Consider the following 26999-nt stretch of genomic DNA (forward strand, 5'->3'; position numbering starts at 1 on the left):
CAGAACCCATTTGTGCCAGGCTGAAGTGATTTGACTTTGATGTGGGACATCACTAGGTATGTAAATCAGGTGTTAGATTAGTGGCACAAAGGCATTTAACCCCTTAAAAATTGCTGTTACTTATTCAAATCTGTGAAAATGTACGATTTGCCCACTTTGATGCCAGTTCTGATGCCCAGAACCCATTTGTGCCAGGCTGGAGTGACATGTATTTCATGTGGGGCATCAGTAGGTATGTAAATCAGGTGTTAGATCAGTGGCACAAAGCTATTTAACCCCTTAAAAATAGCTGTTACTTATTCAAATCTGTGAAAATGGGCGATTTGCCTCATTTGATGCCAGTTTTGATGCCCAGAACCCATTTGTGCCAGGCTGAAGTGATTTGACTTTGATGTGGGGCATCACTAGGTATGTAAATCAGGTGTTAGATTAGTGGCACAAAGGCATTAACCCCTTAAAAATTGCTGTTACTTATTCAAATCTGTGAAAATGTGCTATTTGCCCCCTTTGATGCCAGTTCTGATGCCCAGAACCCATTTGTGCCAGGCTGGATTGACTTGGATTTCATGTGGGGCATCAGTAGGTATGTAAATCAGGTGTTAGATCAGTGGCACAAAGGCATTTAACCCCTTAAAAATAGCTGTTACTTATTCAAATCAGTGAAAATGGGCGATTTGCCCCATTTGATGCCAGTTTTGATGCCCAGAACACATTTGTGCCAGGCTGGAGTGACATGGATTTCATGTGGGGCATCAGTAGGTATGTAAATCAGGTGTTTAATAAGTGGCACAAAGGCATTTAACCCCTTAAAAATAGCTGTTACTTATTCGCATGTGTGAAAATTGGTTCTCTGCCCACTTTTATGCCAGTTCTGATGCCCAGAACACATTTGTGCCAGGCTGGATTGACAGGAACTTGATATGGGGCATCAGTAGGTATGCAAGTCAGGTGTCAGATCAGTGGCACAAAGCCATTTAACACCTTTAATACCATACCTCAGTGCCCACTTTGATGCCCATTTTTGTGCCAGCCTTCTAATATTTTTATCTGTTTTTAAGTGTATTCACAAGAGGGCACATGACCACATAATATTATATACTTAGAATGGTTTATTTTTATTGAAAAACCTGAAAAAACAGAAAATAAAAAATAGCCGAATAAGAAACTGAACGAATAAGAAACCAACTTCAGCATCGTGGGTGGGAGGAGATTATAATTGGGATGGGTAGAGCTGTGCTGCAGGCTGTCAGTGAGCCGGCTTACTACTATATCACCAGCCAGAGGGAAGCTCGCTATCACTGCACAGCGCAGCTCCGGGACAACCACCCGCTGCTAACCACACAGTGATCGCTCCCTGTCCCATCAGCCTCTTCCAGTTAACCTCTGACCCGGAAGTTTACGCCCCCACTATCTCGTTGTGGAGCTTTCTTTAGTCTGAGCCCCCCACTAATGTCCCGCACAGGACCCGCCACTGCGGCGCCCGCAATCCTCAACGGGACCGTAATGACCGGCGTCCGCGCTCGTAGGTGACGTCATTAGCTCTGGGCGAACACTAGGGTCACAGCCGTGTATGAGGAGCATTGATTGGAGTGTCCTCAGCAGAGCAGGCAGCCATTTTATTGTGGACAGACCTGACACATTCATACTGTGCGCGGTTCAGGCATCAGTCCCCAAAGCTCCTGATTGCAAGAATTGTGAGTCCCAGAATCCTCAGTGTCCATGGATGACTACAATCCCCAGAATGCTGCTTTTCTTTCAAATGTCCTGTGTACCAGGGCAGTAGCCCAGGAGCTGTGTGTCCCTCAGCCCAGAGCCTCCTGGCAGCAAGGTAACGCCTGGGCATGTGTGTCATTCATCAGTGCTCTGGGATTTAGCATGATTTTATTTTAGTTCTATATTTTTAGATCCATAGTTAGAACTAAAATGAGCTATAATTATAAAACAGCAGCCTGACGCAATAGGACAGTATTGTACTTCTGTTACAGGAGATGCTAAATAATAATATTCAGAATTTTCGGGAAGAAGCATAATTACTGTTATGATAAATGAATATTGTTTTGCACTAATATTTATCAGAGGTGAGAACCTGTTTTCCTGCTCTGGGCCATTTGGCCATTAATAATCTCATCCGGGGCCGTACAGAATTGTCAGCCTACAAATAATGCTGCTGTGTTTGGTCAAACAATTAATGGACTTGTCCCTAATGTGACGGCTGGAGCAGCCTCTGTTTGATGCCTCAGTATGTTAGGTGTTATCAATGATGGAGCTACTTTTAACTGCTTTTCCAGGTTTGCGTCGGTCTGGAGCGCAGTCGTCTCTTTGTGATGATAAGTTTGTAATGAACTGACCACTGCAATAAGTTGTACCAGACACAGATGTATATTACCCTGCCTCTCTTCTTAAAGTGTGAATTTCATTACATAACATTTATATATCTCAAGCAGTTGGAGATTTGCAGTATACACCGCATAGGAGATACAGAGAATGCTTTATATACATCACAAGGGAGACGCCAAGGCTGCTGTATACATCACATAACAGACGCCAAGGCTGCTGTATACATCACATAACAGACGCCAAGGCTGCTGTATACATCACATAACACGCCAAGGCTGCTGTGTACATCACATAACAGACGCCAAGGCTGCTGTATACATCACATAACAGACGCCAAGGCTGCTGTGTACATCACATAACAGACGCCAAGGCTGCTGTATACATCACATAACAGACGCCAAGGCTGCTGTATACATCACATAACACGCCAAGGCTGCTGTGTACATCACATAACAGACGCCAAGGCTGCTGTATACATCACATAACAGACGCCAAGGCTGCTGTATACATCACATAACAGACGCCAAGGCTGCTGTGTACATCACATAACAGACGCCAAGGCTGCTGTATACATCACATAACAGACGCCAAGGCTGCTGTATACATCACATAACAGACGCCAAGGCTGCTGTGTACATCACATAACAGACACCAAGGCTGCTGTATACATCACATAACAGACGCCAAGGCTGCTGTGTACATCACATAACAGACGCCAAGGCTGCTGTATACATCACATAACAGACGACAAGGCTGCTGTATACATCACATAAGACGCCAAGGCTGCTGTATACATAACATAACAGACGCCAAGGCTGCTGTATACATCACATAACAGACGCCAAGGCTGCTGTATACATCACATAACAGACACCAAGGCTACTTACACTGAGACTCTGCTGTATATACATCTCATAGGAGACACTGAGACTCTGCTGAACATACAGATGCTTCTCAAAAAATTAGAATATCAAAAAGTTAATTTATTAACTCCAGCAGCAGTCCACTCCTTGTGAATCTCCCCCAAATTTTTGAATGGCCTTTTCTTAACAATCCTTTCAAGGCTGAGGTTATCCCAGTTGCTTGTGCACCTCTTTCTACCACAATTTTCCTTCCACTCAACTTTCCATTAACCCCTTACTGACATCGGACATACTATTATGCCGATGTCAGTATCTCCCTCTGATGTGGACGCCGCCTCCTCTTGCTTCATTAGTGTCCCTGGCGCCTGCGCTGTAAGTTCGAAGGGCAGCGCAACTGCGCATGCCCGGAAAAATACTTACAGCGCAGGCACCGGGAACGCTAATGAAGCAAGAGGAGGCGGCGCCCGGAGTGACGGCTGTGCTGCGTCTGATTAGGAGGGAAAGACCCACCCCCGGGACCATTTCACGGTATGAGGGGGCACATTTTATAAGCGTTTATTTCAGCGTGTGCAGGGAGCATAACTAAAAGAGCCACCTTGTCAGAATGCAGCATTAGTGCTGCACAAGGTGGCTCTTTTAGTTACAAACGCTTGAGTGGTGTAACAGGTTCCCTTTAAAAATAAAACAATAAAAATAAAATCAAACATACACATATTTGGTATCGCAGCATTCACAATCGCCCGATCTATCAGTAAAAAAAGAAGGGGCGGTCCGATGCGATCCGGTCCGATGGGTGTCGCAGGTCCGGGTCCATCGCCTCCCATCTTCTTGCGACGCCGGCCTCCTGCTTCTTCATCGCTCCCCGGCATCGGTGCTCCTGCGCAGGCGTACTTCTCTGCCTTGTTAAGGGCAGAGTAAAGTACTGCAGTGTGCAGGCTCCAGCAAAGGTCAGAGAGGCCTAACGCCTGCGCACTGCAGTGGGAGGCGCCGGACACGGACCTGCGACACCCATTGGACCGGACCGCATCGGACCGCCCCCCGAGTGAGTATAATATGACTTATTTTTCTTCACTTGCAGGTCGGACCGGGGATTTATCTACAACATTATAGAATGCTGTAGATAAGCCCTGAAAGGCAGTGGCCGCATCTTATAGCGGCAAAATCTGCTGACCGGTTAACTTTAACAGAAACAAACACTTGAAATAGATCACTCTGTTTGTAATGGCTCTATATAATATATGAGTTTCACTTTTTTTATTGATGAACTGAAATAATTTAACTTTTTGATGATATTCTAATTTTGTCAGAAACATCTCTACATCACATAGGAGACACTGAGACTATGCTGTACATACATCAGATAGGAGACACCGACTCTGCTGTATATACATCACATAGGATACACTGAGACTCTATGGTATATACATTACATCATTACATAGGAATCACTGAGACTCTGCTGTATATACATCACATACGAGACTCTAAAACTCTGCTGTATATACATAACATAAGATATACTAAGACTCTAATTTATACATCACATAGGATACATTGAGAAACTTCTGTATATACATCACATAGGATACATTGAGAAACTTCTGTATGTATATCACATAGGACAAATTGGGTCTGATTTATCAAAGCCTAATGCCAGAAAAGTGATGTAAAAGCTTTGAAAAGTCTCTAGATTTTTGTGCATTGTGGAGTTGTTTGAAATTTTTGTATCTTTTGGTGTTATCATGCCCCTTTGAATCAGCTCCACCAAAATGTTCAAAGCTGGGGAAAAGGTGGGGCGGGGTGGGGCTGTCCAGTTAATCAAACGTGATTATGTTTTGTATGCCAGAAATGCCACTCCAGTCCCTGATTGGAAAATTTAAAATCAAAATTATAATGTAAAAATGATGATGTCTGTAATGTGCTGCAGAGATTAATAACGGTATAAAAATGAGGAAAATAAAGTTGTTGTTTTTTAATAAAAAGGTGTACGGTATATATTTGTTATCACTGTGTCAATTAGGTATCCTAGCCAATTAGATGTCCCAGACATTATTGACCGAAGTATCTAAGCAGTGAGACAGAGGTAGGAACCTTACTATGTCATTCTATCTGCCCCTAGGGATCACCTCTTTAACCCCTTTCCGACATGCACCCTATATATATACTGCTCTGCGTCAGCTGCGTTCCCGCAAAGAGAAGTTTATATACTGCGCCATGATCGCGCGGGCTCACGCTGAGCGCCGCAGCAATCAAATGCGGGTGTCAGCTCTATATGAGAGCTGACACCCTGCAAATGCTCGCAACTATCTCGGACTTTTAACCCCTGTGATGCCATTGTCAATAGTGACAGCGACATCGTGGGACATCGCAGAGGGAGGGAGCTTGCTCTGTGCTCCCATCGGCACAGTGCCGATGGTTTACATGGTGACATTGGGCCCAAATATGGCCGCAGGGTCACTTAGTGATGTGGCTTTTCAGCTCATGCTCAGAGCACAAGCTGACACGCCTCCTCCCTGCATGTCAGGCGTTGATCTAATGCTCTGCAATGCAGAAGCATTGCAGAGTATTAGATCAGCAATCTGTCAGTGTGAATAAGTGGATTTCCCGTCCAGGGGCAATGTAAAAAAGTTTAAAAAGAAAACTCAATGAAAATTGCGAAAATATTTTTTTTAAAAATAACAAAATAATAAAAAAAGAAAAAATATTAATCCAATTTATTTCTTAATGTAAAAAAAAAAGCACGTTTGGTATTAACGTGTCTGGAATGACCCGACCTGTGAAACCATTAAAAAAATAAATGAAAAACAAGACAAAGAACGATGCTTTAGCATCATACCACCGAACAAAAAGTGAAATATAATGCGATCAAAGATAAAAATGTAAATAAAAATGGTATCTCTGAAAACGTCATCTGGTCCTGCAAAAAAACCACCATTACAGCTCCATCAGCGGAAAAATAAAAAGTTATAGCTCTCCGAAGAAAATGATTATTTTTTCTATAACATAGTTTTTTATTGTGTAAAAGCGCCAAAACATAAAAAAAAGATATAAATGTGGTTTCTCTGTAATCGTACTGACCCGAAGAATAAAGCTGCCTGATCAATTTTACCACACACTGAACGGCATAAAAAAAGAAAAAAACTATTCCTGAATTGCTGATTTTTGTTCATTCTGCTTCCCAAAATCGGAATAGAAAGTGATCAAAAAATGTCATGTGCCTGAAAATAGCACCACTACAAACGTCAACTTGTCCTGCAAAAAACAAGCCCTCATGTGATTCTGTGGGCAAAATATGGAAAATTCTAGTTATCAAAATATGGTGATGCAAAAACAACCGTCTTTTAGTGTGTGACAGCAGCCAAACGTAAAACCCAATATAAATCCGGTATCGCTATAATCGCACCGACCCAATTAATAAAATCACCTAATAACTTATACCACATGAGGAACAGCTTAAAAAATAAAACCAATTCTACACCTGCTATTGATTTTTTCTTTCTGCCTCCCAAAGACTGCAGTAAAGTTTGGCTTACATTTATCCTGCACTCTGCGCTGATCTCTTACACTGGGATTTCCATGTAAATCTCTGAAATACGTAAACCAGACGGAATCCCCGGCAGAAGATTCCCTATAATGAGGCAGATTGAGGCACTGTGGACGTCATAATACCTGTGATCCGGCAGTATTTGTCTTGTTAGGTGTGCATAAAAGCGCAGTTTGCCACAGTTTTGAGCATTTCTGAAAAGATGGACACCACTAAAAAGAGGCAAGATGAAATCCAGAATAACTCTGCTGCTGCATTATAGTGAATAGATCCCTCGGGGGTTTCATCTGAATCACATCACTCAGAGATTTAGATGTAAACCCCAATGTAAGTGCTCAGCGTAGCACACTGGATCAATGTGATCCCAAAATGTTCCCAACAAAAGCTTCATCTCAATGCACAAAAAGAGCAAGTCTCCACTCAGATCTGTCATGTGTTTACAGAAATGTAGGGGACTGCCACGTTACTGGTAGCAAAAAAGGCTCTGGAAGAGCGAAATGGCTCGTTGCCCATCCCCCCCCCCCAAAAATAATTCAGCAAATTATGTGCTCCCAGATCCAAATGTCCCCCTCCCTTTTGAGCCCCAGTGTGCCTAAACCACATTTAGCATCCACATGATTGGCATTTCTGTAGCGATAACAGCCCACCAAATTTACGGGTGCATGTTTCCAAAAGCATCAGCTGAGCACAAAGTACGGGCAGCTAGACGTACTGCTGGTGACTACAACGTACTGGTGACTGCAACATAACTTTTTCACTCAGCAACATCCACTGCTGCTTGTTTCTGGAAAACTCCCATGAAGTCAAAATCGTCACTACATGTAGATAATTTCCCAAAGGGTTATCATTTTCAAAATGGGGTCACTTGATGGGTATTCTGTTTTTCCAGCACTTGGGGCTCTGTATATTGAGTCCGCAAACTATTCTAGCAAAATTTGCACTCCAGGAGGAAAATAGCGCTCTGTCCCTCCCCAGTCTCTCCATATGGCTAATGCGGAACTGTACATACATACATACTGTATATACATACATATGGGGTATTTCTACATTAAGCAGAAATTGTGGGACAAATTTTGGAGACATTTTTACCCATTTCCCTGTGTGAAAATGTAAAATCTGGGCTAAAACAAAATTTTGGTGGTAAAAATGTAATTATTTTTTCTCCACTGCCCAATGGTATAAAACTCTACGACACACCTGTGATGTTAATATGATCACTGCACCCATAGGTGAATTCATTGAGACTGAGGTGTAGTTTGTAAAATGGAGTCACTTGTGGGGAGTTCTGTTGTTCTGGCACCTCGGGGACTCTGCTAATGTGACATGGCACCCTCAAACCAGTCCAGAAAAATCTGAACTCCAATATGGAGCTTCTTCCCTTCTGACCTTTGTACTGTTCCTCAAAAGTAGCTTTTGACCACATATGGGGTGTTGGTGTACTCAGGAGAAATTACACAACAAATTTTAAGGTCTATTTTTCCCTGTTAACGTTGTGAAAATAAAAATTTGGGGCTAAAAAACATTTTTATGTGAAAATGTGATTTTGTTTATTTTCACGGCTCAACATTATAAACTTCTGTGAACCACATGGGGGGGTTCAAGGTGCTCACCACACATCTAGATAAGTTCTTTGAGGGGTCTAGTTTCCCAAATGGGGTCACTTGTGACTTTTTCCACTATTTAGGCACATCAGGGGCTCTCTAAACATGACATGGCATCCGCTAATTATTATAGCAAATTTTACATTCAAAAAGTCAAACGGCGCTCATTCCCTTTGACGTGATCAGGAGAAATAGCACAACAGCGCTGGCTCAAAAAAAGTCACAGACCACTCCTGCCGGCGATTCTTTTGCTTCACTTCCACAGAGCAGCTCTTCTACCATGCTGCTCTGTCAACAGAGCGTGATTGCCAACGTTATGTTGATTGACAGTTCTTAACAGGAGCGACTGTCAATCAGCATGACATCGGGAGTCACGTCCCCTCAACAGAGCAGATAGAAAGCGAAGTAGCTGCTCTGTCGGCATCATGTCAGCAGAAACTTACAAAACCTACAAGAGAAAAAATGAGGAAAAACCCTGCTGTAACTAAGTAAATAAAAAGCAAAAAGTGCATGTAAATAACAAGAGTTTTTAGTAATACTGTGTTTGATCAAAAATAGCATAAAAGCCATCCCACCACGACAAGATGATCCTGATCGGTGACAGTCCTACGCTGTCTAATATTAAAACCTTACCATGTGTCAGTGTTGACCTGAGTGTGAATAAGGGCAAACAAAAGAACCGGGTCCAACCAGTGTGGGGGAGCCTTATATACAATCTCTACCTTTTCAAAAGCTTCTGCCACAAAAAATGTGCTGAAAAACTCGGCTTATACACAAGTATATAAGGTAAGCTTTTTGAGAATAAAGTCTATTCTCATAGCTTTGCTTCAAGTGCACAAAATGCCCTATAAACACTGAAGCATACTTGCTGCCATTGTGCAGAAGCACAGTTTTCAGACTTTTATTGGGGATGAATCAATAACATCACTGCAATACACTAGAGCACTGTTTTGAGAAAAGTATGGAAGAAATTCCTTTTCTCTGCTTGGTCATGCAAAGGGGTCAAGGTATGGTGCAAGAAAAAGCCTATGGAGTCAGTGTTTGTGAAAAAACTGTTTGTGCTGGAATTTTTAAGAGATTTTTACTTAGTTCAGCGATCAAAAGTATATAAGAATCACTTCTTACTTTTCAAACAATTTTACCCTTGCAGACCTGTGTAATTAGAAAACTTTATCATTTTATTTACACTACACAAATTCTTAATATTTTGTGTTGGTATATCTCATAAAATATAAATAAAAAACATTTACGTTTATGGGACCAACGTGACCAAATGTGGAAAAGTTCATGGGGTATGAATATTTTTTCAAGGTACTGTGTATGTGTGCCTATATAATTATTTTGGTGAAGGATTAAGTAATATATCATACATGGCTGAGATTAGATCCTTAGGTGAGGATTCCGTTCTGCATATTCTTTCAAACTAAGCTGGAAATGAATCTCGGTTACCTTGAAATCAAGAAGTGGCAAATTTGGAAATACTGATATCAACTTTGGCTTACAAGGCTGAATTTGGATTGACGGTCCTCAAAGGAGTACAGTGATCCAGTCCTGTGGTTGATGATGTCCATGAAAGTATGCAGGCCTGCTTGAGACCATGGTCTAGACATAACGGGTATAAGGCTGTCAGGGAACTGTGGATGGAACAGGAAAGAGGTCACACGGTTTTTATTTTATATGGGGCATGGTTTTATGTAAAGAGGGACTCCCATGAAGATTTGTTTTTGGTTCTTGTGAATACTAGGAGAAGCTCTGAGATGTTACTGTTGACCAAATTATGTCACCGCACCATCATTCAGCCATGAGCCAGGAAAAAAGGGCTGTGTGGAAGCCTCCAACTTAAAGGGGTTGTTCACTACTTGGACAACCCCTTCTTAACCCCTTCATGACCTTGGGATTTTCCATTTTTCCGTGTTCGTTTTTCGCTCCCCTCCTTCCCAGAGCCATAACTTTTTTATTTTTATGTTATTATGGCTATGTGAGGGCTTATTTTTTGCGGAACGAGTTGTACTTTTGAACGACATCATTGGTTTTACCATGTTATGTACTAGAAAACGGGAAAAAAATTCCAAGTGCGGTGAAATTGCAAAAAAAGTGTTTATTGTTTGGCTTTTATGCTAGGTTCACTAAATGCTAAAACTGACATGCCATTATGATTCTCCAGGTCATTACGAGTTCATAGACACCTAACATGACTAGGTTATTTTTTATCTACGTGGCGAAAAAAAAATTCCAAACTTTGCTTAAAAAAAAAAAAAACATTGCGCCATTTTCCAATACTCGTAGCGTCTCCATTTTTCATGATCTGGGGTCGTTTGATGGCTTATTTTTTGTGTGCTGAGCTGACGTTTTTAATGATACCATTTCAGCGCAGATAAGTTCTTTTGATCGCCCGTTATTGCATTTTAATTCTGGTGTTTCGAATTTTTTTCTCGCTACGCCGTTTAGCGATCAGGTTAATGCTTTTTTTTTATTGATAGATCGGGCGATTCTGAACGCGGCGATACCAAATATGTGTAGGTTTTTTTTTTTATTATTGATTTATTTTGATTGGGGCGAAAGGGGGGTGATTTAAACTTTTATATTTTTTTTATTTTTTCACTTTTTTTTTAACTTTTTTAAAAACTTTTGCCATGCTTCTATAGCCTCCATAGGAGGCTAGAATCTGGCACAACGCGATCGGCTCTGCTACATAGCAGCGATCATTAGATCGCTGCTATGCAGCAGAAATGCAGGTGTGCTATGAGCGCTGACCACAGGGTGGCGTTCACAGCTACCGGCGATCAGTAACCATAGAGGTCTCAAGGACCTCTATGGTTACTCTGCAGAAGCATCGCTGACCCCCGATAATGTGACGGGGGTCGGCGATGCGCTCATTTCCGGCCTCCCGGCCGGAAGCGCCTGTTAAATGCCGTTGTCTGCGTTTGACAGTGGCATTTAACTAGTTAATAGCGGCAGGTGAATTGCGATTTCACCCGCTGCTATTGCGGGCACATGTCAGCTGTTCAAAACAGCTGACATGTCCCGGCTTTGATGCGGGCTCACCGCGGAGCCCACATCAAAGAGGGGGATCTGACCTCGGACGTACTATCCCGTCCGAGGTCAGAAAGGGGTTAAAGAAGCACTCACATGAAGAGTTTTTTTTCTTACTAAATTTGTGTATATATGTACAGTGTCTTGAAAAAGTATTCATACCTTGTGAACTTTTCCACTTTTTTCACGTTACACCATCAAAATTAAATGTATTATATAGGGATTTTATGTGATATACCAACACATAGTAGCAAGGATTTGTGAAGTGTAGAGGAAATGATACATGGTTTTCTAATTATTTAAAAAATATAAATCTGAAAATTGTGAAATGCATTTGTACTCAGCCCCCCAAGTCAATACTTTGCAGGGCCACTTTTCGCTGCAATTACTCTTGAAAAAATGTGGAAAAGTTCATGGGGTATGAATAATTTTTCAAGGCACTGTATGCAGTGTAGTGTGCCGTCTTCTCTGGGATCCAGCACCGTCCTGCTCCTCAGGGACGTCACCGCTCTTCAGACTATCCGGCTTACTCTACGCCTGAGCTGTCTCTTTTACAATGAAAGCCTTTGGAGCCTCCATAGATTTACATTGTAAAAGTCACTTCTGGCTCATGGCTGGATGGCGGTGCAGTGACATCACTAATGTCTTCTAAGAGCTTCTCCTGGTGTTCACAAACACGTGACTCCTTTGAGGAAAAGATTTTTTTCTGAAATGTGAAGTTTTATTGTCTACACACTTAACCATGCAGTTATTCTCATTTTTACATTGCAGAAAGTACCTCATGTTTGATTACATCCAAGAAGGCCTTGTCCTGTATTTCAAGTTTTAATAATGGAGGAGGGAAAGAGTCTCATGACTGAAAGAATATTAAATCTCACCTTGAAGATTATCTACCTACTGACTGGAGAGGTGAGGGATTCTGGGAGTAATTATTACTATAATAACTCCTTAAGAATGCAGCTTTTTTAAGCCTAAATAGTGTTGTCTGGGATATTTAGAAGACAACCCAAAAAGTGGAAATGTGTTAAAATAATAACATTATCAATAGTTCTTTAAGCTTGTTGCTCTAACGCTTCAGCCCCAGTGGTTCCCTCTGGTCCTTTCCGGTTGTGCAGTTATCACTGACCTTAGCGATCATATGCCTCACTTATATTCATCACCGTTGAAGCCAATAATAAATGTGCAGATATCGTTGCAAGATGATCATGGATCTCTGGAGTGGCAGAGATCAGATATATATGGAATTATTATTTTATTATTTGAACACATATTCAGCGCTTGGGAGTTAAAAAAAAATCAGCCAACTAATTTTTTTTTTAATCTCTGCACTCAGAAAAGCATACATTTTTTATTTTTCCATGTGGCAAGAAGAGAACAAGTTGTATTTTTAATGGCACCATTTTGGTGTACATATTAAGTATTATGGAACTGTTATTATTGTTTGGACAACTGTATAGAAAAAAATAGAATTATTTTATTGATTTTTTTTTTACTACTGCTCTTACCATACAGTGTAAATTGCAGGTTACCGTATTTTGCGGATTATAAGACGCACCGGATTATAAGACGCACCCCAAATTTTAAGGAGGAAAATAGGAAAAAAACCTTTCTTTTTTAATAAAATGGTGGTGCTTCTTATAATCCATGCGTCTTATTGCTTACCAAGAGTGTTGGCTGCGGTGAAGCGGGGTCCCAGGATCACTGCTAGAGGAGGCAAGAGGGGAGCATTGCTGCATGCCGCAGGCTGGTATGAGGGGGTGTTCCGATGTGCGCCGCTGCAGGTGTTCAGTGGTACGGGGGGCTCTGACAACATTTTGTGAAAGCCCAGAGCCCCCGCACTTACGGTACATGGTTTACTGTGCGGTGGACTCCGGGAAAATGGCTGCTAGGGGCGGTGCATGTGCAGATGGAGATCTCGGCACCATGATCTCGGGAGTTGAGATCTCAGCGCCGAGATGTCATCTCCCGACATCTTGGTGCCGAGATCTCCATCTGCACATGCGCCGCCCCCGGCAGCCATTTTCCTGGAGTCCACCACATAGTAAACCATGTAAGAGTCCCCGCACCACCGAACATCCGCAGCGGCGCACATCAGAACACCCCCTCATACCAGCCTGCGGCCTGCAGCACACTTGCCTCCTCCAGCAGCGACCCTGGGACCCTGCTCCACCGCGGCCGGTAAGGTAAATCCTCATTATAAGACGAACCCCCATTTTCCTCCCAAATGTGGGGGAAAAAAGTGTGTCTTGTAATCCGAAAAATATTGTAATTTTATGTAGCGTCTATATTTAGTAAATTTCCCTGCCTGTTTTATCCCAGTAGTGAGTGTCTCTGCTAAGTCATCAGTCTTGTGAATGCATCATAAATCAAGTCCGTGACATATATCCTCAGCATCTGCTTGATCTCCTACTTCACTGACTTCATTTATGATGAGCTCACAGGACTGGTGACACAGTACAAACACTCATTCCTGTGATTAAACAGGCAGGCAAATGGGTTACCTGAGAAAACAGCAGTTCCAAGCTGTAGCTGTTTTGTCTGTATACTCAGTTGTTATCAGTGAGTTATGTTATCCTCCCTGGCCAAGAGATGTGGTATGGCCCAACCATGAACTGTAGGAGCTGTGGCTGGTGGGACACAGGAAATAACAGTACACAGCAGGGGCACATTTATAATATTATCTCAGCACAGGAACATTTTTTTAACACATCCAATTGTGGACATTATTATTATACCAAGATCTATTGTCCCTCTAATGTAATCATGATAGATTTTATAAAAATATGTATTGCTATTTGTGTTTTTTTCAATCAGGATACAACTGTAGTGATAAACTCATCAGGAGAGCAGGTCATCTCCAGCAATGACTCACATGTGTCAGGAGGAAGTAGCAGGACAATGGGACCCACTATGGAGCCTCCAACTCACTCACTTTTACATCATAGAAAGAAGATCTTAGAACTCACCAGAAAGATAACTGAGCTACTTACTGGAGAGGTGAGCCCTGCTGGGAATGCAGGAACATTATAATGATAAAGTTAGGTATCTGGATGATGACTATATCTCTGTTTGTCAGGTTCCTGTAAGGTGTCAGGATGTCACGGTCTATTTCTCCATGGATGAATGGGAGTATTTAGAAGGACACAAGGATCTATATAATGATATCATGATTGGGAACCACCTACCCCTGACATCACCAGGTAATATTGAATGTAAAGGGGAGATTAATTTTTCAGATCACTAAAGACACCCATACTCATATACATTGCTCAGATCTACTAAATTCAGTGTGAACAGCTGACCATTTGTGGGGACTCTCCTTACAGATGATGCCAGGAGAGATAAAGATCAGGCAGTTTCATTTAAATGCCAAGTCTTTTGTTGTTCGAGTTGAAAAGACAGGGACCGATGACTCTGGCAGCAGCTTACACTGCTTTCTATCTAGAGAATACATGAACGCTCGACCGAGAGTCCATGTGTATGGGGAAGTTGAGGGACAACTGTCAAACAAACAAGCCATCATCTAATCATTACATATAGACACTGTATTAAATCAGCTTGTGTGTAATGAATCTACAGATGATACTAGTAAAATAAATCGACCCAAGAGATGTCTCAGTCTGAATTCCCAGGATGATCCAAATGAAAATCACAATGTCCCTCAAGATTATCAGGTAGACCAATAAACTTGTTAAATTTAAAAAATGAACCTCTTCATAATAAATGTGGAATTGAAGAATTAAATAACATTTATATTTTAAGTTTTAATCTCTGATTTTGTGGATTATCTAGGTTGAAGGTTTGGTTGGCATTAAAGTGGAACTTATAGAAGAGATGGAAGAGCCATATTTGAGCCATGATCTGTGGTGGTCTAAGAGGGAAACCCCTACAAATTTCAGCTTAAGTAAGTGATAAAAACACAGTAAAACAATACAAGAACACTTGTTGATCTATTTAAAGGGAACCTGTCCCCCTGTTTTTTCAGTATGAGATAAAAATACCATTAAATAGGGCCTGAGCTGTGCTGGACAATAGTGTATTTTGTGTACCCTGATTCCCCACCTATGCTGCCGAAATACCTTACCAAAGTCGCCGTTTTCGCCTGTCAATCAAGGTGGTCTGGTCAAATGGGCGTGGTGAAATCGCTTCTTCTCCCCCCAGATCTTGCTTATCTTTCCGTTGGTGGCGTAGTGGTTTGCGCATGCCCAACAGGGGAATGCACTGCGCAGCTGAAGAAAAAGAGCGCGATCTCCGCTTTTTCGCTGCGAACTCTGCTTCAGGAAAATGGCCGCCGCGATCCCCATCTGCGCACGCGCGGCATCCCGCGGCCTCAGGAAGATGGCCGCCGCCAGCGAAAAAGCGGAGAATAGCACAGATTGCGCTCTTTTTCTTCAGCTGTGCAGTGCATTCGGCAGTTGCGCATGCGCAAACCACTACGCCACCAACGGAAAGATAAGCAAGATCTGGGGGAGAAGAAGCGATTTCACCACGCCCATTTGACCAGACCACCTTGATTGACAGGCGAAAACGGCGACTTTGGTAAGGTATTTTGGCAGCATAGGTGGGGAATCAGGGTACACAAAATACACTATTGTCCAGCACAGCTCAGGCCCTATTTAATGGTATTTTTATCTCATACTGAAAAAACGGGGGGACAGGTTCCCTTTAAAGTGAACCTAACAGCCGATACATGCTGCATGATCCACGGCAACAGAGTGGTGTCTGCCTGCAGAGACCTACTCTGCCATCGCAAGTCATTACTGCTGATCTGAGGCGACAACAGAGTGTGCGCTGTCACTGTGCACAGTGCACAGCGTGCAGGGACTAACTCAACCCCTGAAATGAGCATCACTGATGATGCTTCATTTCAGGGAGGGGCAGGGACTGCAGCCTTTGTTCCCTGATGTCTCTTCGTTTGAGTATCTCAACATCCACTGGGATTCTCAAATGAATCATCATCAAAGAGGAAATTGGAAAAAACTTAGAAAAGCAGTTGGATAGTGTAGTTAGGGAAGGATTGGGAATTTTTAAATCCAGTAAATTAGAAAATAGATTATGGCACTAAATAGATAGGGATCGAGAACGAAAATTACTTTGCCTTTTGACTACCCTTTTAAAGTTTTGGATAGCAGAGAGCAGCTCCATAGAAGAAGAATTGGAATCAATCTTTTTGCTAATCTCCCAATGAATAGAGGGAAGAAGCATATTTACAAAGGTATTCCTTAATTTTCCAGGGATGATCGGAGTCCGGAAGAAGAATATTTTTCTTTATTATATAGATTCTCATAATACACTGTAAAAATGTTGTGGAAAAGATTTTCCCTCTTTTCTTACCCCCAAATTTGTAATATAGACGCTGAAGTGTGTTCCTAGCTTTTCTATCTCTCTGGTCTAATAAACAATGTAGGTCTGTCCACATTTCATTAAGTTCTGCAAGTGTAGAAGCAGTCGTTGAATGCTTTATGGAGGCACTCTAATGTATCAAGTTTTGAGTATAGTTTTTGCTTTGCCACTTGAGCTAAGTTTAAACCTTGTTGCATGTGAAATAAGTGTCCTTAATTCTTATGAGCTTCCCATTGTATTGGAGCTCAGTAGTGTTTAACCTATGTGTATTCAAGAAGATAGAGATATTACGTATATCAGCCTGACACATTGGGTCTTGAAAGATGATTCCGTGAATAGGATTTACTAAAAACACTCACCCCATTGGTTAGATGCCCACATCATAGCATGGTCTGACAGTAGAATTGGTTCTGTTTGCTTCGGGTAACAACCAAGGAGGAAATGAGATAGAAAAATCTAGTCAAGGAGGAGATATGAATTGTGAGGGGTAGAAAAAAAGGTGAAATCCTTATTTCTCTAGTCACCTTCCACGACGGCATATGGAGGTTGTCTCTTTGCCCTAATGGGGAACAGGAAACACAAGAGAGGTTAAAAGCACCTCCCACCTCCCATTCACCAGTGTCTTTCCTGTTCCCCATGGGACAGGGAGAGGTTCCATATGCTGTAGTGGCCGGTGGCTACAGTCAGTTTACAGGTCTTACCTGTATTTCAGCCGGGCAGCTGGGGTCGCCTTGTGCCTCTCCGTGGGCTGCTCCCGTCGTCCTGCTTGCCAGGTACCTCGGGACCCTTCCCGGCCTTCCTGCGCCCCCGTGAGGGTAAAGCAGGCCGGGATCCCCAGCCGGGATCCTCTCCGTAGCTTCCCGGCTTCCTCCCTCCATGCTGCCTGGTCGGCGTTCCGGAAGTGACGTCGGCGGTCGCGCGCGCGTCACTTCCGGTTTTCATATCACCCTGAAGCTGGCTCTTCCGGGTTCCGCCGGCGGCGGTGTCGGTGCAATGGCGTCCCACACGTGGATCCTGGAGGAGGAGGAGGGGAAATTCTACCGCTGGGACAGGTGCTAGGAGAGTTACTCCATAAAAGCCTGCTGAACCACCACTGAGGTAAGACTATAATCTCTTCAGTATGGACGGTTCTTTATGCCCTGCAACTGCAGAGCCCAGCACTGCCCCTGCTACTGTGAGTATGCAGGGTCTGGATCCGGGAGGTAGTTTTTATCTTAGGGGTAGCTCCTCATTCTTCTCTCCCTCTCTGTTTCAGGGAGAAAAATCTGCCCCTAGAGCTACTATTAGGAAGAAGTGTCCGGTCTGTTCTGCAAAGCTCCCTCATACCTGGGATAAAAAACTCTGCCAGCCATGCACTGACAGGATAGTTAAAGCAGAGCAACCATCTCTTCTAGATGAGATACGCTCTCTTGTTAAACAGGAGGTACAATCTTCCTTAGCAGCCTTCACTCCTCCACCCCCACCTCCGCCGCCACATTCCCCAGCTAAGAAGAGGAAGATTCAGGTCATAGAATCGGATTCGGATTCTGACCACTCTTTTTCTTCATCTGCTGGCTGGGAAGATCCAGCATCCCCTAGGGCTGAGGTCAGGAAATACCTCTTCTCTTCGGATTATATTGAGGACCTGGTGTCTGCTGTTCGTAACACCATGGGGCTTGAAGAGGAACCTGTACCACAGTCCATACAGGATCATATGTTTGGTGGGCTTAAATCGGAGAAAAAGGCAGGGTTCCCTGTTCATGCAAATGTACTTAATATGATTGAGCAAGAGTGGGATCTCCCTGAGAAGCGCCTTAATATGTCTTCCGAGATGAAACATAGATTTCCTCTAGAAGGCGACCTTGTTAAACTTGACATTCCCAAGGTGGATGTGCAGGTGGCCAGAGTCGCCAAAAGAACAGCACTCCCCTTTGAGGATGCGTCGCAGTTAAAAGACCCTATGGACAGGAAGATTGAGAGTCTCCTGAAGAAATCCTGGGAGTCGTCTTCTTCTGTTCTCAAGGCTAATATTGCCTCTACATGTGTTGCGAGGACCCTTTCCTGCTGGCTGGAGAAATTAGAATCACACATTTCTCAGGGTACCTCCAGAAGTGAGATGTTGGATTCCCTCCCTATCTTACATAAGGCTACTGGGTTTCTGGCGGATGCTTCTCTGGAATCCGTTAGAATTGCTGCCAGATCTTTAGTGCTCTCTAACTCTGCCAGAAGAGCCCTCTGGCTTAAATTATGGAGTGGTGACGTCACATCTAAGGCCAAGTTATGTGCCATCCCTTTTAAGGGAGACTATGTGTTTGGTCCAGCTTTAGACGACATTCTGGATAAAGCGACCGACAAGAAAAAGGCGCTCCCGGAGCAAAAACAACCAAGAAAACGGTTTTTTCGTGCCCCACTGTCTCAACCTTCTCAGCCGAGGGGTAAAGGCAAGACCGGCAGGTGGAGCTATGCTAAAGGCAGAGGGAAAAATATCTTCGTCCCGCAACAACAGCAGCAGCAACAACAGTCATTTCAGCAAGATAAACAATGACTCCGACCCAGTGGGGGGAAGACTCTCAAATTATGTGGATCAGTGGGAAAACATCACCAGCTCCCACTGGGTCCTCAATGTTATCAAGGAGGGCCTATTGATAGAGTTAACTTCTCCCCCCCCTCAGGGTCTAAAGATTACCACCCCCTCAATGAGGGATCACAAACTGCTAACATTGGGTCTCAGAGACCTTTTAAGATCAAATGTGATCTCTCCAGTTCCACAATCAGAATGGGGTCAGGGACACTACTCCCGCTTATTCATGGTACCAAAGCCATCAGGGGAAGTACGTATCATCATAAATCTAAAAGGTCTGAATCAACATGTAAAATATCGAAGATTCAAGATGGAGTCTGTAAAATCAGCCATTCCTTTAATACATCAGCACGCCTTTATGGCGACAATCGACCTGAAAGATGCGTATTTTCATATCCCTATTCACCCGAGACATACAAAATATCTCAGATTTGCGATTCAGGGGAATCATCAGGTGGAGCACTATCAGTTCGGAGTCCTTCCCTTCGGCATCTCATCAGCTCCGAGAGTGTTCTCCAAAGTGATGGCGGAAGTCGTGTCATTCATTCGGAGACAAGGGGTTTGTATAGTGCCTTATCTGGACGATCTGCTGATAGTGGCTCCCACCAAAATGACCCTGGTATCTCATGTATCAACCACATTAGAGATATTGAAATCTCTGGGTTGGATACCGAACATAAAGAAATCCCAGCTTCAACCCTCAAGAACCAGAAGGTTTTTGGGAGTAATTCTGGACTCGGAAAAGCAGATGTCCTTCCTTCCAGAAGATCACAGACTACCATTAGTAGTAAAGGTCAAGAAATACAGGGAGATGAGATCTCCCACACTCCGGGAAGGAATGTCACTGTTAGGCTCGATGACGGCCTGTATTCAGTCGGTGGCTTGGGCTCAAGCCCACTCAAGAATTCTCCAGACTCATTTGCTAAGCAATTGGGATGGTCATCCTGGCTCTTTAAACAAGAGGATTCACACTCCAGGTCGAGTGAAAGCATCCCTAACGTGGTGGATGAAGTCCGAAAACCTTCGCAGGGGTGTGAGTTGGATTCAACTCCCGTTAACCACGATCAAAACAGATGCCAGCAAGAGAGGCTGGGGAGCCATGATAAATCATGTGCCTTATCAAGGTCTTTGGGACCCGTCAATCAGAGAGAGATCGTCAAACTTCCGAGAACTCAAGGCTGTGGAAGAAGCTCTCCTTGCAACAAATCATCAACTCTCTGGACAACATGTCCAGATATGCTCGGACAACATGACCACAGTGGCTCACATCAGACATCAGGGCAGTACAAGATTCACCAGTCTAAAAAATATCTCTGCCCGAATCTTTGCCTGGGCCGAGAAACACCTACTGTCCCTGACGGCAACTCACCTAAAAGGTACTGCCAATTTTCAGGCAGATTATTTGAGCCGACAGGATATTCACCCAGGCGAATGGAGTCTGGATCGGCAAACTTTCAACTTACTGGTAAACAGATGGGGTCTCCCGGAGGTCGACCTCTTTGCTTCCCACCAGAACGCGAAAGTAGAAATATTTTTTTCCCTGGATACAAGAGGAAATCCCAGAGCAATAGACGCCTTGGTTCAAGATTGGCAATTTCATCTGGCATATGCTTTTCCGCCCATTCCGATTCTTGCAAAAGTGCTACGGAAGATTCGGATAGAAAAGACTCCAACTATTTTGGTTGCTCCATTTTGGCCCAAGAGAAGTTGGTTCAACCTGATTATTCAACTTCAGGTGGACGGACCGATAATGTTACCGATGAAGGCCAATCTCCTTTCCCAGGGCCCAGTTCTTCACTCGGATCCTCAGAGGTGGAATTTAGCGGCGTGGTTTCTGAAGCCAATGTACTAAGAGCGAAAGGGCTATCAAACCCTGTTATAGCTACTCTACAAAAATCCAGAAAACCGGTAACAAATGCTATTTATAATAAAATCTGGAAAAAATTTTCATCTTTTTGTCTGCCTAACCCTCCAGACCCTCTTAGGCCAGATATATCTAAGATATTGGACTTTTTACAAAGAGGCCTAGAAATTGGTCTGAAACCCAGTACTCTGAAGGTCCAGGTCTCTGCGCTTAGCTCCATCTTTGATCAAGATCTAGCAGGACATCGCTGGATTAAAAGGTTCATGACCTCAGCAAACAGAATGAACCCTAGGAAGCAAGTTATAGTTCCTCCATGGGATCTTAATATTGTGCTTCAAGGCCTTACAGGTCCACCGTTCGAACCTTTGTCTACCTGCTCCCCACAGAATCTCGCCTACAAGACTATTTTCTTGGTAGCTATAACTTCAGCTAGAAGAGTGGGTGAATTACAGGCCTTATCAATAAGAGAACCTTATCTTCTGGTTAGAGAGGATTCAATAGTACTCCGTCTTGATCCTTCTTTCCTCCCAAAAGTGGTCTCTGAATTTCATCGTTCTCAAGAGATAGTGTTACCAACTTTTTGCAGTAATCCTGCAAACTCTGAGGAAAGAAAATTTAATACTCTTGATGTTAGACGTATCCTGCTACATTATTTGGATCAAACCAGTGCTCTTAGAGTTGATCACAACCTTTTTGTCCACTCTTCAGGACAAAATAAGGGGAAGAAGGTAGCCAAGAGTACCATCGCTACTTGGATTAAAAAAGCCATAACAGAAGCATACCTTGCTCAAAATAAACTACCTCCAGTAGGAATCAAGGCCCATTCAACTAGATCTACGTCGGTCTCCTGGGCAGAGAGAGCAGGCGCAACTCCAGAGCAGATTTGCAGGGCAGCTACGTGGTCGTCACTCCATACCTTCTCCAAACATTATAGGTTGGATGTATTATCCAACAGAGATTTAGTCTTCGGCCGCAAGGTTCTTCAGGCCGTTGTCCCTCCCTAGTGCCAATTAGTTGGTATTCCTCCATATGCCGTCGTGGAAGGTGACTAGAGAAAATAGAATTATTCTTACCGTTAATTCGGTTTCTAGGAACCTTCCACGATGGCACTAATTTCCCACCCTCTATATTTCCTGGATTAATTCTGGGACTCAGAAGGTAACCGGTGCTATGGTTTCAGTTATAAGTCACTGGTGAATGGGAGGTGGGAGGTGCTTTTAACCTCTCTTGTGTTTCCTGTTCCCCATTAGGGCAAAGAGACAACCTCCATATGCCGTCGTGGAAGGTTCCTAGAAACCGAATTAACGGTAAGAATAATTCTATTTTTTCGGATGGAGAGGAAATTCTTTAAATATCAAAGAGATGCATTCTTGTAAGGTGTCAACCAACTCTACAGACTGCCCCAAAAGACAAGGAGGACTTAATATTTAAAGTGTCATATTCTGCTTACAATGGGAAATTGAATTCCTTACCCAAAATGGAAGGAAAATTCTCTGCACATTCCTCCAAAACCCCTAGAAATCTCTGTGCAAATTCCTCCTGACCACTGTTGAGTAAATACTACAGTTTTCTGGTATAGAGATAAGGGTTAAGGTACCGTTACACTAAACGACTTACCAACGATCACGACCAGCGATACGACCTGGCCGTGATCGTTGGTAAGTCATTGTGTGGTCGCTGGGAAGCTGTCACACAGACAGCTCTCTCCAGCGACCAACGATCAGGGGAACGACTTGGGCATCGTTGAAACTGTCTTCAACGATGCCGAAGTCCCCCTGCAGCACCCGGGTAACCAGGGTAAACATCGGGTTACTAAGTGCAGGGCCGCGCTTAGTAACCCGATATTTACCCTGGTTACCATTGTAAAAGTAAAAAAAAAACACTACATACTCACCTTCTGATGTCTGTCACGTCCCCCGCCGGCGGCTTCCCTGCACTGAATGTGTCAGCGCCGGCCGGCCGTAAAGCAGAGCACAGCGGTAACGTCACCGCTGTGCTCTGCTTTATGGCCGGCCGGCGCTGAAACATTCAGTGCAGGGAAGCCGCCGGCGGGGGACGTGACAGACATCAGAAGGTGAGTATGTAGTGTTTTTTTTTTTTTACTTTTACAATGGTAACCAGGGTAAATATCGGGTTACTAAGCGCGGCCCTGCGCTTAGTAACCCGATATTTACCCTGGTTACAAGTGAACACATCGCTGGATCGGTGTCACACACGCCGATCCAGCGTTGACAGCGGGTGATCAGCGACCAAATAAAGGTCCTGATCATTCCCTACGACCAACGATCTCCCAGCAGGGGCCTGATCGTTGGTCGCTGTCACACTATAACGAGATCGTTAGCGGGATCGTTGCTACGTCACAAAAAGCATGACATTGCAACGATATCATTAACGATATCGTTATGTGTGAAGGTACCTTTAGTTAAAAGTTTCAGTATAATTACAACTCAAATCCTCTTAAGTAAACAGGAGAAAAGGCTGACTATAATCCTGTGAGTAACCTGCTAAATTATGGGATGCTGGAAATAGAAGAACAGCATATCAAGTAAGAAACAGAACAATTGAAAACATAAGGACCTACGTTCCACATTTTGAAGGTTCACAGTAATTAGACCCCAGTTTTGAAATATGACCACTTATCAGACAAAGGCTAATTACATTTCAGGCAAAATTAATAAAAGAAATACAGAAAATCCATGTTAGGATCTGGATGAACAAAAAAGGAAATTAAGGCATTAAGGCCAAAAATCTATGTTGGAAAATCTTTGAAGGAATATAAGGACAGTCATCATCTTTTCAATTTAATCCAACAAGTCCAACCATACATCTTTTAATGGTACTTCCCAAGTACATACAAACAACCACAAGATGGCAGTCAAGTTACTGTCACCTTAAAGAAGCCAACCATAGATAAAAACTTGAATAATTTTTTATTAAAGAAACAAATCAAAACAATACATCAAATATTAAAAAGCTACTTCATTCTATCCGGGTAATACCCCATGGGAAAAACGGTGAGAGGCACACTATATGCTGTATCCAGAAAAATAAAGTGCATAAATCAAAGAGCTGCCCATACTTCATGACAAACACATAGATAATATATATGGTGCTATCAGCATCCCCATTCTAATACCAGTGTCTCCTGTTTTTAAAGCAGTCCTTTGTACTATTAAACCTTATCGTAACTTCATGAACTAACTATGTCACAGATCACAATATGAGGTAAATAAATAGTACAGATGTCATTACCTAGATTAGGTCATGGATCGTGTGCCTCCTCTCCTGATTATTCCCGGCGCCCCGACGCGCGTTTCGCCCTTGCTTCTTCCGGGGGCGTGTCTATACCAGGCAAAGTGACGTATATATAGTGCCCATGGACCAATCCCATACCGCTGTTTGTTTAAATTCTTACCGCCAATTCCGTAGATGACCGTCCGGCGCATGCGCAGATCCACTCTACCCCGGATATCATAACACTTCAGGACATCCGCCGGGTGGACCGCAAGCTGATACCACCTGTGGCGCTGTCCGAAATGTACGGAGAGGGAGACCCACGCATGCGCACTGTCATCCGGAACACAGGCTGAAATAGGGAATAGCAGAGAAAGCTTTTTCCGTACAAAAAAAGTGCCAAACCAGGAACGCCATCCTGCCGATTCCGGGACCATAAAAGTGCTTAGTGCAAAAAACAACAATTTATATCCGCCAAAAAATGAATTTAATCAATTAAAGTGCACAGTAAAAGAATTAATAAATAAATTAGTAAAGTGCATAGTGACAGGATTAATATCCTAATAATGCCTCTAAAGTGCATTAGTGCATACAGTGCCTAATCCATATATGATAATATTAATTAAAAAAGATACATGCGTGAAATAAAAGTTCACATAAGTGTGGACTTATTTTTGATAAATCATAAAATCTAAAGTGATGGAACTAAAGCCCAATATTAATAGAAAACTTGCAGTGCGTGATAATAATAATATAGACAACAGTGACCCAAATGACATTGTATATATTAAATATGACCCGTGTTAAATTTATTATTCTCTTAACGTATAAAAATGCATACTCTAGTAACAACCTTATCTTGTTCATAAGAACCATATAAATATGAATATGCGATATTATATCCCTATTATACATATATAAAACATATATCAAACACCCCATATGTGTGAAATATTCTCTAAAAATATCCCCTATATCATACCTATAACTCCTTTACTCTATATATACATATCTATATATAAATATATATAAATATCAAAAACCAGTATAATATAATACTAATAACAAGAATAACAAATAACAGCATCTGTTCTTTATTCTTGCTGCAAATCCATTAACGGAAATCGGCGTGGAGACAACCTCACATTCTCCGTAGTACAGCGGCAGGAAGAGGACCAACCAGGTATGTTTTTCTCTGAAATGCTCCACGGTTTCAGGGAAAACAGAATATGAAGATCCTGCACCATTCTAGCTGATTGACAGGTCCTTCCCAATATTCACAGCATGAATCAGCTGACAGATTACCTTTAAGTACTGGCAAGGGTTTACCATATAAGAAACCAAACTAAGTGCTACTACCTTTGACTTCAAATTTGTGGACATGGAAATACAGTTTTATACAGTTGCTTGATGTTGATGTATCGAGTTATGCATTGATCTAGTTCAATATATATGAGTTTTGTGTTATTGTATTACAAAATTTAAAGATGTCACCAGTTCTTAGCTCATCAAGACCTTCAAAGATGGTTACAGGATAGAATTCCCATCCTATCTGCCTGTAAGATTCCAGCCCAGTTGTAGAAAATTCCTTCTGTTGCCGATAGAAAGAGAGCAAGGCATTAGTTACTTATGAGATGTAGGATTTGTGATTCTTATAAACAGATGAGGCCTTCTGAAAGTAAATATCCAGAACAGGAAAGCTTCCAAAAGTTTCAAAGCAACGCTTGCAAACTCTAGAGCAAAGGGCTTGCTAGTGCATGATCCTTGCCTAGGAAACCGACCACCACTAATAAACTTCAGAGGTGGCTTGTAACCTAGTTAATGAACAGTAGAATTAACAATAGAATTAAAAACCCCTCTATTTTTGAGAATGAACAGGATTTTTTTTTTTTTTTTAATAGAAGCAACTTTGTAATATATTTTATAAGAATTTTTTTTTCTTTTACCTCCTGGCAGATACAGACATTCTGTTGAAAGTTCCCCTGCCTTGACAGTTATTATTATTACTAGATGGTGGCCCGATTCTAACGCATCGGGTATTCTAGAATATGTATGTCGTGCTTAGCACAGCCACGTAGTATATAACACAGCCACGTAGTATATAACACAGCCATGTAGTATATAACACAGACAGCCACGTAGTATATAACACAGCCGTGTAGTATATAGGACAGCCACGTAGCATATAGCAGCCACGTAGTATATAGCAGCCACATAGTATATAGCACAGCCCACTTAACACAGACAGCCATGTAGTATATATAGCACAGCCACATAGTATATAGCAGCCACTTAGTATATAACACAGCCCACGTAATATATAGCACAGCCCACGCAGTATATAGCACAGGCCACGTAGTATATAACACAGCCCACGCAGTATATAACACTGCCCACGTAGTATATAGCAGTCAGGCAGTGTATAACACAGCCCACGTAATATATAGCACAGCCCACGTAATATATAGCACAGCCCACGTAGTATATAACCCAGCCCACGTAGTATAGAACACAGCCCACGCAGTATATAACACTGCCCACGTAGTATATAGCAGTCAGGCAGTATATAACACACCCCACGTAATATATAACACAGCCCACGTAGTATACAACACAGCCC

The 26999-nt window shown here is 42.7% G+C and overlaps 1 protein-coding gene across 1 annotated transcript in view; it reads left to right on the top strand.

Moving 5' to 3' along the window:
- Nucleotides 1-1293: 1293 nt before the first annotated feature.
- LOC143764861 (gastrula zinc finger protein XlCGF66.1-like) overlaps nucleotides 1294-26999 on the top strand; it is a 33277-nt gene continuing 7571 nt past the window's right edge. Inside the window, exons 1-6 of the mRNA XM_077250910.1 lie at nucleotides 1294-1828; nucleotides 12150-12287; nucleotides 14193-14375; nucleotides 14455-14578; nucleotides 14958-15052; nucleotides 15171-15282. Coding sequence (XP_077107025.1) covers nucleotides 12210-12287; nucleotides 14193-14375; nucleotides 14455-14578; nucleotides 14958-15052; nucleotides 15171-15282 — 592 coding nt within the window. The 5' untranslated portion in view covers nucleotides 1294-1828; nucleotides 12150-12209. The remainder of the gene's footprint in view (nucleotides 1829-12149; nucleotides 12288-14192; nucleotides 14376-14454; nucleotides 14579-14957; nucleotides 15053-15170; nucleotides 15283-26999) is intronic.

Source organism: Ranitomeya variabilis, chromosome 4 (assembly GCF_051348905.1).
Source record: "Ranitomeya variabilis isolate aRanVar5 chromosome 4, aRanVar5.hap1, whole genome shotgun sequence".
In the NCBI taxonomy this organism is placed as follows: Eukaryota; Metazoa; Chordata; class Amphibia; order Anura; family Dendrobatidae; genus Ranitomeya; species Ranitomeya variabilis.